Raw genomic sequence first — 16,453 nt, 5'->3', positions numbered from 1 at the left:
CAAGCTCTGGAACTCTCTCCCGACAAATTTCTGACCATATTGGCATTCCACTAAAAGTTAAATAACTGTCTCTTCCATAACCCCTCTTAGCCAGCAATACTGGCGACCTTCTCATATTTCTGTCCACCTTTCAGAATATCCACATGGCTGTTCTAGTATGCTGAATTTATAACTCATACCTCTGATCTCCCTTGCCCCATTCTCTTTAGTCTCTGATCCCATAGTTTTCTACCTTCTATTTATGATTACTATGAATTTATTACTTGTTTAGGTATTATGTTTATTTTGTATAATTTATGTATACATTTATATTGGGGTAGATTTTCATAGGGTTATAAACGTGCGTATCCCTTTAAAAATCCTCCTGCATGCGCCGAGTCTATTTTGCATAGGCTCGGTGGCGCGCGCAAGCCCCGGGATGCACGTATGTCCCGGGGCTTTGAAAAAGGGGTGGGAAGGGGCGGGGTGGGGCGGCGCTACGGGGCCGGGCTGGGGGCGGTCCCGAGTCCTCCAGCACAGCAGCCATGCCAGGGGACGGCACACTGGCAGCTGGCAGGCAGGCGTAACTTAGAGAACAAAGGTGGGGGGGGGGATTTAGGTAGGGCTGGGGGGTGGGTTAGATAGGGGAAGGGAGGGGAAGGTGGGAGGGAGTGAAAGGAAAATTCCTTCCGAGGCCGCTCCGATTTCAGAGCGGCCTTGGAGGGAATGGGGAAAGCCATCGGGCCTCCCCTAGGGCTCGGCGCGCGCAAGGTGCACAAGTGTGAAACCCCTTGCATGCGCCAATCCTGGATCTAATAACATGCGCGCGGTATTGCGTGCATGTTATAAAATCGGGTGTACATTTGTGTGCGCCGGGTAGTGCGCACAAATGTATCCCACACTCCCTTAAAAATCTTCCCCATTGTGGGGTAGATTTTAAAAAGCATTTACTCGAGCAAAACTGGTTTTTGCTCGAGTAAATACACTTTACTCAAGTAAGTGGGCTTTTCAAAATTGCTACAATATATGCCATTGAATTGTCCATAGGATTTACTCAAGTAAGTGCACTTTACTCGAGTAAATAGCTTTTGAAAATTGCTACAATAGTATGTCACATTTACATGCGTAACTCCTTTGAAAATGACCCCCTATGCGTAGATACTATGTTTTATCTATTTATTTATGTATGCAATTACTTGGTAATCATGGCCCTCATTCTGAGTACTCCAATAGGAGAATGAGTAACAAATCCTTGTAATAAATAATACATTTGGTCTAAGTATTTATTTTATCTGATGAATATTCATTAGCCATCCCAGCCTTGACCTGCAATCAAATCCAGAGTTCCTGCTTGCCAACACATGCACTGTTGTTGGGTCACTAACAGTAGGAAAAACTTTTGAATACATTTATATTTTTCTCAGACTGTTAACTGCAAGGTACATGTGACACTCAAGCTAGAAGCATAATAAGACTGTAATTTTCAAAAAATTTCCATCTGTCAAGCAGTGCTTTACCTGCATTAAAAGAATTGTTTAATAATTGCCCTCTGTGTGCAGTTAAACTTACGAGCATAGTGCCACTTTACGAGTAACTTTACTGACATTAAGAGGCATTCCCAGGAGAAGGGTTCGGAAGGGGTTTGCACTTAAGCGCACGCTTTTGGAAATCCCAAAGTATGTATGAAATATTTCTCAGAAAAATTACCTGCACAAAATAGAAGGTGTAAATGTAGGCAGGTAGTTTTCTTGCAACAATTTTCAAAGGGAAAGTACGTGCATACCTTCAAAAAACAGGCCATGGCTAAACTGCAAACGATAGAAGAGTAATTGTAGAAATTGAACATAAAAGTCAGGTGCTACAATACCCAACTTCTATGCTCTTCCTGGAAACGGGCTTCATTGATCTTGCCTGAACATGCCCTAAATCACCCTGCCTTATATTGCCCAGCATTGTCTGCTGCAAAGTGAACCAATGATTGCATCCGAAAGGGGAGGAAGAATTGATTAAGGAATCAAAGCTTAGCCCTATATCAGGAAGGGAAAAATAATTGGCAGCTTTTAAGAGCTTTTGTGCCCTTTTGCCAATAAATTTCATGCTAAGAGAATGATTCACTACACAGCAGGTAGAATCTACAGGCGATCCATACTAAGGGATTTTGCCTATTATAAAATAAATCCTTGGAGAAAAGGGCCGTGACGTGATGAGACTGTCAAGAAAGGCTGTTCAGCAGAAACAAATTTCCAATTAACAGAAATGTCATCTATTCATTAGCCAAAGATGTGATTATTTTTGTCTTTTTTTTTTTTTAATAATTCTCTTAATTTAAAAATATATACAATCAAGAAAGCCTCAATTAAAGAAAATCACAGAAATCCAACTATATAATATACAAAAATATATATCACAAAGAAAAACAAAACATAATTGAGACTACCGCTATTTAGACCTCAAAGCGAGTAAAACAGGAAAAAAACAAAAAGGAATAACAACAACAATATTTTAAGGCATGATCCATTTTTCATGTGATACTACTGGAATAATCTTATCCTGCAGAAATAACCTTATTTTGCAGGAAATTTTCAAGCTGAATGGAGTCAAAATCCCTGAAACTTCACTATATACTTGCAAGGAAATTTCATTAAGTGAGTGACCACATTCTTGTTTGTTTTTTGGGGTTTTTTTTTTTTTAGCAAAATCAATTTCCTACGCTGCTGTTTCCCTAACCACATCAGAGAATAATTAAATTTTCTGTCCCAAAAAATGAGAATCTTTAAGATGAAAAAACAGTCTTAATGTCCATTGTTTATCCGATTTTTGAACATATATAACTAGGAGAGTAGCTCTCGCCTTAATTGCAGACTCAGATTGTTCTAAAAAACCTGAAAAGTCAAAGGAATCAGAAGTATCTTCAGTTTTTCCCATATCTGTAGAAGAAACAATTTTAACATCAGGCAAATTATATATTTTAGAAATAGATGGGATAGTTTCCTTAGATGCTTTCAAGAAATTAAAAAAAGAATCTTTTTAGCATCTCCAAAGGAGAGATCAAAGGACATTTAGGACAGTTTAAGAACTTCAAATTCAACCCTCTGTAATAATTTCCTTAATTTCCCACATTTTCCATTTTTTGATGTAATAACTGATTATCCTTAACAAGAGCAATATTGCTTTCATGCAATCCAATATGGGGCAGATTTTCAAAGGCTAGAGCGTAACATACACGTGTAACCCGAGAAAATCTGCCCCTGTGCGTGCCAAGCCTATTTTGCATAGGCTCGGCAGCGCACACAAGCCCCGGGACATGCGTATGTCCCGGGGCTTCGAAAAAGGGGCGGGTCCAGGGGCCTCCTTTGTTGCGGCCGTGCTGGCCAGCGCGCGCAAGATACGCCTGCCTCGGGCATGCGTAAGAAATAAAATAAGTTAGGCGGGGATTTAGGTAGGGCTGGGGGGTGGGTTAGATAAGGGAAGGGAGGGGAAGGTGGGGGGACCGAAAAAAAAAGTTCCCTCCAAGGCCGCTCCAATTTTGGAGCGGCCTCGGAGGGAACAGGGAAAGCCATCGGGGCTCCCCTAGGGCTTGGCGTGAGCAAAGTGCACAAGTGTGCACCCCCTTGTGCCCGCCGACCCTGGATTTTATAACATGCACGCGGCTGCATGCACATGTTATAAAATTGGGTGTAGATTTGTGCGCGCCGGGTTGCGCGCACAAATCTATGCCCGCACATAAGTTTTAAAATCTGGCTCTATATTTCTCTCTCATTATTACAAGTTGTTCACCCTGTTCTTTTATTTTTTTGAGTGCACTCATTTGCTTAGGCAGCCATAGTACCTTAGGAATCCAATACTGAATCAATCCTAAGAGAAAGAGATTTTTCGACTAGTTACAGCTGTCCATAAAGCATTTAGAGTAATTGCTGCAGGTCTCTTCATCAAACCTGACTTCCTGCTTCTAAGTTTATAGGAGCAATTGACACCACCTCCCCAACCAAAGAGAGCTCCCCATCTCAAAGAAGGAAAGGGGAATTTAAATTGATCTCCACATTCCTAATCCCAGTTCCCAGCTGTGACAGGTTAGAAACCTGCAGTGGTATCAGGCTGTCAGAACTTAAAGAGACAGAAGCCTCACTTGGAAAAGAGTTCAAATTCAAAACTCCAAGGTCATTAAGACTCAAGCTAGGTTGGCCTTGAAAATTGAAAACTTCTAAATTCAATTGAGAATTAAAAGGGGTAGTGGAAGATACAGACGAGACCACCTTAACATTGGCTTTTATCTTCTTTCCCATCGTCTTTCAGAAGCGATCAGCAGGCGTGAGAAGAGAAATCAAAATTCCTAAACCTAGGGGCATCCCTTTTGTGCCTCACTGCACCCATTGTTAAATACGTCTGGGTACCTTCCATGACGCCTGCAAGAGGACGTCCTCTAGTTCACGCAATAGTTGATGTCAGTAAGCCCAAGAAGGAAAACCCTCTTCTGCATGCTCTTCCCAAGTAATGCACCGCTGCACCCACTGTTAAATACTTCAGGGCGCCTTCAATGTCGACGAGAGAGTGTCCGATGATGCAGACAACAGTAAATGTTGGTAAGTCCAAGAAGAAGAACACACTTCTGCATGATCTGCCCCTTTTCTGTTTCTTTCCTAAACATATATCTAATTCCAAGTTAGTACAATACACAATGAAGACAATTCTTTCCTCATATTGCCCTCTATAGAGCTTCTGAATACTCACATTTGAGAGTTAGTTAGAACCTTCATTAAAGTGAGATAGCCACTGCCACTAATCTTGTTACATTAATGCTGTACCGCTAACATCCCTATTGCTCAATGTAGCTTCCTGTAAACGTTACTTGCTTCTGAATAAAGTGAACCTCCCTAGTAGATATTTAATTTATCTCATTTTCAGCCACTTGAAAATGGATTACATTCAGGTACTGCAGGTATTTCCCTATCCCCAAAGGGGTCACAATCTACGGGGGTCATTCATCATATCACATTAGGGCGTTATGGCGGGCGGTACAGCCCTAACATCCGCAATAATGCCATAACGCATGTGATAAATATCGCATTGCGAAATGCGTATGCAAATTTGAAAAATGTATTTGAGTGGGAGAGGTTTGGGTAGAGTAAATGGAAATGAGGGCTGTTTAACGTTGCGTGCGATAATGTAATGCACACTATTGCGGGATTTAACACCAGAAATAACTACACCTTTTTTCTTGGCATTATGCCTGCGATAGCTGTTTTATCATAAATCCCATTTTGAAAGAGAGGGGGAGGGAGAGAGAGACAGAGCGCCTCTGTGGACGTCCACTGATTTGTGAACTTTTTATACCACTGTAAGAGGGGCCATTATTTATTTATTTATTTATTTATTTTTAATTTTTATATACCGATGTTCCTGTATAAAATACATATCGCACCGGTTTACACAGAACTGAACTGTCGCCTCAAGGGCGGAATACATTAAAACAGGATGACAAAGAACTTACAGGGAGACATTCAACGAACATGATAAACTGCAACAAAGTACGAACTCAAACATATGTACAGTGGTATGAATTCAGGGTGAGGTTTGTGGGTTGAGTTGGGTTTTGGGGGGCAGTTTAACATGACAGTCATATGTACAAACAGCACAGTTACCATCAGTGAAGATTTAATGTGATTTGGAGGGATGAAATGTGAAAGAAGAGTAGATTTGTATCATGTGCATCAAGCTGGGTAGAGAGAACATGGTACAAATCTACTCTTCTTTCACATTTCATCCCTCCAAATCACATTAAATCTTCACAGATGGAAACTGTGCTGTTCGTACGTATGACTGTGCATGTAAAATAGCCCCCCAGAACCCACCCCATCCCACAAACTTCACCCCGATTTACTAGTGTCCCCTCTTACAGTGGTATAAATAGTTAACTATTTTATGAGCCTCTATGGAGGCGTTCTCTCTCACTCTCCCTCCCTCCCTCCAGCAGTACCAGGAAAATTACCTAACCACACCCCTTTTTTATTGTGGGCCTATTATCATGAAACTTATAGCAAAATCATGAATCTAGGCCCAAGTTTGTACCTGGGGCAATGGAGGGTGAAATGACTTGCCCAAGGTCACAAGGAGCGGCAGTGGGATTTGAACCCTGGCTTCCCTGGTTTTGCTTTTGCTTTATAGAGAATAGGCTCAAGGGTCAACTTCTCTTCCCCATCCCATGCTGATGGCAAAAATATGGACATCTTCACCTCACATATGCTCCACAACAACACACACACACGCCTTTGTCTGCTAAGGAAAAATTAAAGAAACTATCCTGTCTTTTTTTTTTTTTTTTTGCAAATTACTTTTTATTAAGTCAAGGGTTATGAAACAACTCAAACAAGCAAACAGCGTGTCACCATAACTCAGCATTCATGTGAAGACAGTATGAACAACAATAGAAACCCGTCAAACTCTCAGTATCTGAACGTAGAACAAGAAGGCCTGCCGGACTTCCACCCTTAACCTCCATTTTCATTTTTTTTCCCCTCCGCAGGCCCCACCCCCAAAAAACCTCGCCCCCCTACCGTCCCTACCAGCTTCCGCCGCCCAGGGTGTGGTTCTTCACCCTCGGCGACACCCCCCAACCCTCCACCCCCACCCTCACCCTCACCCACACACAACCACATGCACATCCTGTCTTAATGGTAAGATACTGCTTTTAGATTTACTTTACAAAATGTTCCAATTTCTTAGACTCTTTGCAGGTTGGAATACCTTTCCTTGGATCAATGAAAAAATTATGCCAAGATGATGATGACGACGATGATGATGATGACATGAACTTCTGAAACCACATAGGTTTCTTCTTCACAAGTGCACTAGACATCACTATTTACAGATCAGATTTAACTCTTTACCATGTGATGGCCTCACATCAGTCTAACCAGGGACCAAAACTATAAGCATAGGTCCAGAGTACTAAGTCTCTGAACTGGTTAGAACTGGTTTGGCTAATTGAGGAGGTTTTATTCATGATGTGACAAAATATATATCCAAATTGAACTGATAAACCTATTTTGACCTATTTAATATTTTAAAAACATGAATGACAAGCAATTATGTTCAACTGATATCAATTAAACATGTTACCGGGAAGTCATTGTGCAAAGCTTTTTAAGCTGCTGTTCCACAATTCCCTTAGGGGTAGATTTTAATGGGTGTGCACGCGTTACCCAGTATACACACATGGACACGCCGATTTTATAACATGCGCACCCCCTGTGTTTTAAAAGAAATAAATGTATGCCCTGGTAATTAAAAACAATATTCATATACTGACAACATATGATCACCAGGAAACCATGACATTAAACAATTAACAATTATAAATCCCCAAAGAGCCACAGAAAACAAACATCAGAATACTAAGTTTGCCTAAGCCCAAACATTTTACAGCATTAAATAAACAACCAAAACATAGACTCTGCTTTCAGCAGTCTAGCAGCAGTTTTATTAGTCCACTGGGAAGATTAATAATTCATCCTCTTCCTAAAGGTGAGGTTATTTGTCTCTAGTCTAACATTCACTGGAAGGCTCTTCTATAGAGTATGTCCTTCCTCTAAAGCAGGCCAAGTTTATTTTACGTGCTGTGGGAATATCCAGCCGACCTCCCTGGCTGAACCGACACTCCCTCCCTGGCTTATACCAACTGAACATCTAAACTAGTGCAGGTAGATATTAAGGCTGCATTTGCTCAAATGTTTATTGTTGCTGCCATTTTCATATAGTGCCAGAAAATCCAAGAAAAAAAACTTTCAATATAAAGGGCTGCTTTGAAAGTCAGAATTAATAATAGTTTTTATTTTTATTTAGAGTCTTTATCAGTGCTTCCTAAACCCGTCCTGGTGACCCCACAGCCAGTCAAGTTTATAAGATATCCATAATAAATATATGAGAAATACATTTGCATATACTGGGTATGCAAATTTTGCTCATGCATGATCATTGTGGATATCTGAAAAACTTAACTGGCTATTTTTATTTTATTTATTTATTTAACAACTTTTCTATACCGACATTAAAATACACATCATATCGGTTTACATTGTAACAAAAGGTAGAAAATACAAATAACAGGGGGTGGGGTGGGGGGAAAACTAAGAACGTGGGGTCAGAGGGGAGACCCCAAACTAAGATAGGGAAGGGGAGAAGGCGATAGGAACAGTAACATGTTAATTAAATGCAAAGGAGCACAAGATATACTATAAATAATATACATAATATACAAATGGAGCCAGGAATCGAAAGGGTGGAGGCAGTTATACGATTAAATGAGAATACACATATGCAATTATACAAGGGGGGTGGGGAGGGGGTTACCGGGGGTCTGTGGGGGTGAGAATGCCAGATCTGGAATGCCCTGTTCTTGTTTTTCGGATGCCTAGTCTTTTTTCTTTCTATAAATAATTAATTAGGATTTTGTTTTGTTTTAATTTTTAATTTTTTTTACAGATTCTAAATGTTTGAGGGTTTGGTTTTTTTTTTTTGGGAGGGGGATGGGTTAGAATAAATATGACATTTTTGTGTAACTGAAATAATGCTTTTTAAAACTTGCTTTTTAACAAAAACACTATATGAATAGAGCTCACTACAAACAGCAATCTGCAATTTTTTTTTTTTAAAAAAGGTATTTCTGCAGTTAATGGAAGCAAATATTATTAAAACATATTACCAGTGTTACAAAGCATAGTACAATACCACACACCAGGTAAGGTATCATTCTTTCATCAGTTACAAGGAATAATTTGGTGAACAAAGTCTTTCTTAACGTTTCAACCGGAGGTGGCAGGCTACAATTTTAACATTTTTCACTTTCACTGACTAGTTAATTGAAATAATGCAACCTAGCACCATAATTTACAATTACAATTGTATAGTTATCAGATAAATTAGCCAGAAATGATGAAGGGAGTCATTTTTTTTTCTTCTTTTAACATTGCACATAAAAAAGTCAGCAAATACATGCATAAGTTGCACCAATTTTCAAAGCCTTTGTTGCTTTGAAACTTAAACTGCCAAAACTACCCGCATAAGTTACATCTGCTAAAATGTCCTTACAAATTTTCTGTGAAAATTTACGTGCACACGTTTGAAAATCCCAAGGTATTTGCAGAATTCCAAACCCTTTCCCAGTTCCACCCCCAGGAACGCCTCCGCTCAGTCTGGGTAAATGTATGCGTGAATCAGAATACGTGCACAAGTTTATCCGCATATCAGGTAGACAATTTTGTTAAGGAACATGTCCACAATAAAACACTGTTTTATCTGCAGAAGTTGCTTTGAAAATTATTTCTCTTACTCTTTCCAAGAGAACAGATGAAATAAACCAGTCAGATTTGGAAATAAGAACTGCAAGCAAAGAGGAGAAAAAGAATTGAAGGTGGTCAGCCAACATTAAAGGGCCTGACAAACATATTACATGACAAACGGCTGCCTGGGAAAGCCATATTTCCCAAAATACCTTTTTGCCAAATAAAACCCCAATATTCTGCCTATATAACCTACTGAATACTAAGCCTGAATTAAGTCTTCAGCCAAAAAAATTGAAATCTTTTTTCTTTCTAGTGCTTTGCACAATACAGAATGCTCTAGAAAAGTGGTGCACATGAGACCTCCCAGGCCCCATTCTCTGAAGAAGGAGTCTGTGAGGTCTGAAGTACATATTTTACCAGCAAGGATTTCTTTTTTTTTTTTTTTTTTTTTTAGAAAAGTTAGGTGCCAGTCATAATTCTTAGGAGCCCTGGGAGAAACATAATAAATAAATAAATAAATAAATACATATGCTCACACTCTTCCTCTTTCCCTACCACTCTCAACTTTTTTCCCGTCCCTCCAACCTGTTTTCTCCCACTTCCTTTTTTCTATTTCAGCCAGGAGGCTGCTCCCCACCCACCAGCCACTGCTTCTCCCAATCAATCCTCAACCACCGCTGCTTACTGGCGGCCCTAACAGCCAGTGCTCATTCCGAACCCTCCTCCCATTTAAGGTCTAGGGCTGCAGCTGTTCCTCCCTGCCCCAGCAGCTGTTGAACTACTCGCACATAACCACTGCTGCCCTTTCCCACTCTGGTTACTGCTGCCGCTTTCCCCAGGCCCTGATTCAGGTTCCTCCACCTGGTGGCAGGCACCAGATGCCGAATTTTAGGTGACTGGCGACCTGGTGCCTGTTCCCCCCTCCCCCCCCCCCCCAACATTATGTATTACAATCTCCTTTTTCGGTCCAATGAAAGGTATCACAACCTCCAAAGTTCGCCATTAATTATTGATTATAACAACGCGTCTATTTATTTATTTATTTATTTTTTACATTTGAATTATATTTTTTTTATCATGTGAAATGCACAAACTAGTATTTATTTTACACAGCCTCATCAAGTATTAATAATACACAAATGAAAAGCATTTTTTAAGTTAAATGGAAGTTACAGAAATAGAACAGAGGTAGACTCGGTGGTAACCCAAGGAAATATTTCTTCACAGAAAGGGTGAGGGATGCTGGAACAGCCTCCCAGCAAGAGATAGTGGAAACAAAACAGTATCGGAATTCAAGAAAGTCTGGATACGCACAGAGGATCCTTAGCTTAGAGAAGCAAGGCTAAAGCCAGAGATGAAGCAGGGTCTGCAATATTGTAACAGGAAGAAAAAACAGGGCAGGTGAGACTTGAGGTCTTTATCTGCCATCACAAATTAACCAGCCACTAGATACATACTGAAAAGGAGATGAGAACCTACCAGTTCTGGGCTCTATGGTCTTGTTGGCACCTTCATCCATGAACACAAACTGTCCCCCACCAAAGTCTGTAGTATAATCAGAAAGGTACAGCAGAGATGTGTAATCAAAGGAGCCATAGGTTACCTGCAGGTATGAAGACAGAAAACAATGAGCTCGCTCCTGCCATCCCTTTTTACTGTACTTTCATTTATTTGCTGATATTTATTTTAAGAAGTTAGTATTTAAAGCGCGTTCAGTGCTATTTAGCCAGATAAGTGGGACTTATGCAGCTAAGTAGCAGCCACTGAATATGCACCCATGTCCAGTGGCCGCTGCTTAGCCATACAAGTCCCTTATATGGCTAAAATGTACACACAAAATAAATTTAAAAAAAAAAAATGTACACACAAAAAAAGTGGGCATGCATTGGGCGGATCAGGGATGCAGCAAGTTAGACGTATAACTTATACACCTAACTACCGATACTTGGAGTTAGGTGTATAAGTGTACGTCTAAGTTTAGACGCCCCATAGACTAGATCTAAGCTTAGCTGGGGAGACTTATCCAGTGAAATGCGCACATATTCACATATATTCAGCAGCTTCGCCATGCCACTGAATACACATCGTAACTTAGGCCTGGATTCTCTAAGGTCGCAGATCTTTCGCACCTAATAGCGCCAACGTAAAAGGTGGTGCTATTGGGTGCGCTACTGGCAGCGAAAAGGGTTCTTACCTTTTCACAGCCAGTGATCTTTCCACTGCATCCGCCCCAACGATGCCCCGACTCCTCCTTTTCCGGGGCCGACTCCACCCCAACTCCGCCCCGAGCTAGCTATCACGTGCTAAAAGTCCCTTTTCGCGTGCGATGCACTATGAAAATGACCCCCTTTGTCAGATAAGCTATATCCGGCTAAGGCCTGGATTTTCTAAGGTCGCAGACCTTAGAGAATCCGGTGGTAACAGGGGGCAGGGGGGCGAAGCAGGGGGTGGGCCTGCGAAAGCCGGCAACGATCACACCACCGTGGTGTTATCGCTGCAGGCTTTCGCCCCCAATAGCGGCACTGTGAATGGTGCGCTACTGGCGGCGATAGGAGTCTTACCTTTCGCTGTCAGCGAAGTCGTCATGGAGTCCGCCCTGACGTCGCCCCAACTCCTCCCCTTCCGGTGCGGACCGCCCCAACTCCGCCCCTATCTAGGTATCGCGTGCGATCCCTTTAGAAAATGACCCCCTACATTACTTAAAATGCCAGTTTTGACCTCTAAATGTACAGAATAGAATGGTTGGGTACAATCAAAGACCCTGATTGTCCTCTTCAAATACATATCATCAACTAATCGTAGACTCACTTTCATCTTTCACTGAGTAATGCTTCACCATGTTTGACATCACAATGCTAAATAATAATAATAATAATTCGTAAACCAGCTTTCAAACAATGGCACAAGTTGGCATACAATTAAAAACGGGGCAAACAGAACATGAGAACAGATACGAAACACAGTACATAGAAACATAAAATAAACCCTGAAAACGAACAAAAATTCAAAATGAATCTATTTAGGACAATAATGTAAACATTGCAAATCAAAAGACAGTAGTAAACTTAACAGGGTTATTTTTCCTTACTGAAACAAAATGGAAGAAACTCTTAGCAGAATTCATCCATATTTTCTCTTTTCATTATCATCACAACATATTCAAAGGATAGTTAACAGGGCAGGATTTATATGCATATTATGTAATAACCCTTGACCTTCATGAGTAGATATTTTTACCTTTGGATCCTGCTCTAGAACTTCCTTGGTTTGCCTTATTTACTGCTCTCCTGTCCTTTGTTACTAGTGTGAATATATACAGTACAGGAAACATATACAGGTCTATAGACTCCTCTGTGAAGGGGAATTCAGGAGAAAATACCACAGCACTCGTTCCAGAGATCTAGCTTAGTCCACCTTGTACCCTATACAGCAGGGATTCCTGGTCCTGGATCCTAGGTGGAGGCCCCTAGAAAAGGAGAATAACTAGCTAGACCAGGAGGGAAGAGGAGACCCTGGAAGAAAAGGAACCTACCACAGGCCCAGATTGTGAAGCTACAAACTATATTGCTCTTTTCTTGTTTAAAGAACTGCTATGGTAAGCAGAGCTGTTTTCTGTTGTTTATTAATAAAAGTTAATAAAGACATAAAGAAAATGAAAAAAGAGGGAACAGAATATACTTCACAATTTTGTTAATAACACAACTTTAAACATTGTACAAATTTCTATAACAAAGATTTTTTACCCAAACTACCAACAGCCCAGGGTCATCACATACATTGATTATTGTGTAAAACTTGTTAAACACACCTCATAACACAACCATACCTCAACCTCTAACCATGCATACAATACATACAGTCTGTATTTAAATCCAAACCAATAAACAATATTGCTAGTTTTCCACAGAGAAACCCAACAGAGATCCCTGTTTCGCTATAAAATAGCTTCTTCAGGGGGATTTCTAGACATCATGAATAAATTTAAAAACAGACCCAATCGCTATTGTTACCCACTACACCTTACAGAAAACACTTCTAAACAACTGAAAATATACATTGAATGGAAAATAATAATCCAAATGCACTTAGGTCAGACCGCGTAAGAGTTAGCATCACTTGATACAAGACAGCATAGCTCCACTTAATTAGAAAACTGCACTTCCCCACCCCCCAGTAGTAAGAGCTACCTGTCTGGGCAGACTGCGTGGTGAAAAATGTTTACCGCACCCCGCAATACACTACCTATGCGAAGCGTGTGGTGCAGAAATTCTAAAATTACCATAAACATGCCCCTTTTTCTTACCACGGGCGTTATCCACGGACAGTTATTATAGCATTTTGATGAATCTAGGGGTGAGTTTGTTAATGGCGCCATATAAATGTTGGGAAACTCAATTTTAGAGAAAGGTAATGATGACAGCTCAAAATTTGTAAACAAAACTTTCAATGAGCTACCCATGTTGTAAACCTTGTAAGCGTGTGCCTTTACATCAGAATCCTGCAAGAGTTGCGATACCTTCAACCGACGCTGAGAGCCTGGGTCTACATTCTGGCCAGCCACAAACAGCTTACAGTGCTGTACCCTCCGATCACCTCCCCCTTGATTTCTCTAACAGCATAATATAATTCACTATTCATGTTAGGCTCAATATTCAGGACCACTTAGCTGGATATGTTCCGACTTATCCAGCTAAGCGGCAGTGTTTAAATATTTGGCTGCGGTCAGCAGCTGCGACTTCGCTGGATAATTATCCAGCTAATTGGTGGGTGGTGATGGCATTTAGGAGAGTTGTGGGTGGATCCTTGGACCAGTGGCAGATGACCACGCCCCCGGGGGAAGATCCCGAGAGGGACCACCGGTCAGGCTCAGAGTATGGAGACAGACGCACACTAGTTCTTTTATTAGACAGTATACTGAACCACCAGAGGTGGCAGTAGTGAGCTGGAATGCCCGGCTGGGCTGTAGTCCCTCAGATACTGGAATAGCGATCCCTGGAGGCTGAGCTGTAACGGAACTGAAATATAGTGAGTAGGCAGGGTATGCAGCGTTCATGTACCGAACCTGATTGTAACACTCACACAATGTGTCATAGAAGCCCAGGAGCTGGAATGTATAGGCCCCTGAGGAGCGAGTACCTGGTTCCAGGGAAAGCTCTGAGAGAGCGATGGTAACTCATTGAAGTAGTTGAAAGTGATGACTTCCAGGCAGAAGGGAATACAGAGCAAGTCTGGGAACGAGAGCCCTCGAGGAGCAAGTACCGGCTCCAGACTGTCACCTGAAAAACAAAGGAGAGAGCGAGGCCCCCGAGGAGCAGGTACCCCTGGTAAATCCGAGGAGGCAGAGTAGCTTAGGTAGAGTAACCCTTGCTAACTCGATCTGTTAGCAAATTCTAAGACCTTATATATCCGGCACGGGTGACGTCATCTCAGGGGGACGCCCCTGAGGTTCGCGCCATCGCCGGTACTTCAATCGGGGCCGCGCCGCACGCACGCCTCTAGGCCTCCAGGAAACATGGCGGATTGCAGCTTCTAGCTGGTCCAGGGACGCTGGAGGACTTCGGCAGAAGGACGCTGCGGCAGCCAATCTTCCCACGGGCGAAGAGGGAGGCGCCAAAGAGGTAAGGAAGGCGGAGAGAGAGCGTCGGAAACCAACGGACACAACAGGTGGGACAATGGTGCTCTGGGGAGGAGCTACTTAACTGGCTAACTTACTGGGGGATGCATTAAGTTGCGGTATTGATCTAATGCGTGTTAAACAGCATGCATTGCGCAATATACGTGATAATTTGCATGGCCCTGCCCAGGTTCCTTCCCCTATTACAATAACCTTCTTTGCATGCTATTAGTATACTTTGAAATCTTTGGCTCAGTGTGCAGCAGCGGTCAAAAGAGTAAACAGAATGTTAGGAATTATTAGGTTAGCAGGAATGTTGGCTACAGGCATCAAAGAATTTATCTTAAACAAGTATCATTCATAAAGAAGAATATATATTTCACTTATAGTCATATTTGAATAAGTAAACTGTTCAAAGATCAGTTTACTTATTCCAGTATGACTTCTATTAGTATTGACTTTTGCAAAAAGTGATATGCAGAGACTTAGTAGCTGGCAAAACCTGCATTATTTGCAGGTTGCGATACTTTATGTTAGACTAGGGTAACAAAAACACAAAGATCCTGTCCATGACTTTTGAGACCACATCTGAATATAAGACCTATGTGGTCTGGAAAGCTCATGGCTTTGGAATTATCCTTATGCTGATTCAATAAGTGTTATCTTTCGTGGCTAGGCCCCGCATGCTACTTAAAGAGCCCGTGGTAGGAAAGTGCCCGCGGTGCCCATTTATGATATCATCCCTTCAGCTCTATAAAGGGCTCCTCAGGATGTTCTCTCGTCACCTCAGCAAAGGGGTCGTCTGCATCTTGTATGTAGAATGAGTTGCTACTTCTCCTGCATTCCTGATTTTGTTCCTGACCCTGCCTCGTCTCTCCATCCCAGCCTAACTCATCTCCTCCTGACCCGACATCCTCCTAGCCTTCCTGACAGTCCTTTTTCTCTCATAAGAACATGCCATACTGGGTCAGACCAAGGGTCCATCAAGCCCAGCATCCTGTTTCCAACAGTGGCCAATCCAGGCCATAAGAACTTGGCAAGAACCCAAAAAGTAAGGGGCAAATCTTTAAAGGTACGTGCAGGCGCAGATTTGTTCGCGAATGTTATAAAATCCAGGGTTGGCGCATGCAGCCTGCCTCCATTCTGCAGTACGGTACCTCCCCAACATCCTCTTCAGTAAACACCAAAGCAAAGAAATCATTTAATCTTTCCGCAATGGCCTTATCTTCTCTAAGTGCCCCTTTAACCCCTCGATCATCTAACGGTCCAACTGACTCCCTCACAGACTTTCTGCTTCGGATATATTTAAAAAAGCTTTTACTGTGAGTTTTTGCCTCTACAGCCAACTTCTTTTCAAATTCTCTCCTAGCCTGTCTTATAAATGTCTTACATTTAACTTGCCAACGTTTATGCTTTATCCTATTTTCTTCTGTTGGATCCTTCTTCCAATTTTTGAATGAAGATCTTTTGGCTAAAATAGCTTCCTTCACCTCCCCTTTTAACCATGCCGGTAATTGTTTTGCCTTCTTTCCACCTTTTTAATGTGTGGAATACATCTGGACTGTGCTTCTAGGATGGTATT

The 16,453-nt window shown here is 41.6% G+C and overlaps 1 protein-coding gene across 2 annotated transcripts in view; it reads right to left on the bottom strand.

Annotated features, from left to right (window-relative positions):
• Positions 1-16,453, bottom strand: part of OGFOD3 (2-oxoglutarate and iron dependent oxygenase domain containing 3) — a 294,571-nt gene that overhangs the window by 71,042 nt on the left and 207,076 nt on the right. The window contains exons 8-9 of one of the 2 annotated variants that reach the window (XM_029600371.1): positions 10,737-10,860; positions 8,072-9,354 (exon numbers count right to left, since the gene is read on the bottom strand). In XM_029600371.1, the coding sequence (XP_029456231.1) occupies positions 9,236-9,354; positions 10,737-10,860 (243 nt within the window). In that variant the 3' untranslated portion in view covers positions 8,072-9,235. Of the gene's footprint in view, positions 1-8,071; positions 9,355-10,736; positions 10,861-16,453 lie in introns of those variants that run through there. The other variant, XM_029600370.1, reaches the window with a different exon arrangement.

This window comes from Rhinatrema bivittatum, chromosome 4, assembly GCF_901001135.1.
Source record: "Rhinatrema bivittatum chromosome 4, aRhiBiv1.1, whole genome shotgun sequence".
In the NCBI taxonomy this organism is placed as follows: domain Eukaryota; kingdom Metazoa; phylum Chordata; class Amphibia; order Gymnophiona; family Rhinatrematidae; genus Rhinatrema; species Rhinatrema bivittatum.
Note: the sequence above shows the minus strand (reverse complement) of the source record. Positions and strands in the feature narration are given on the sequence as shown.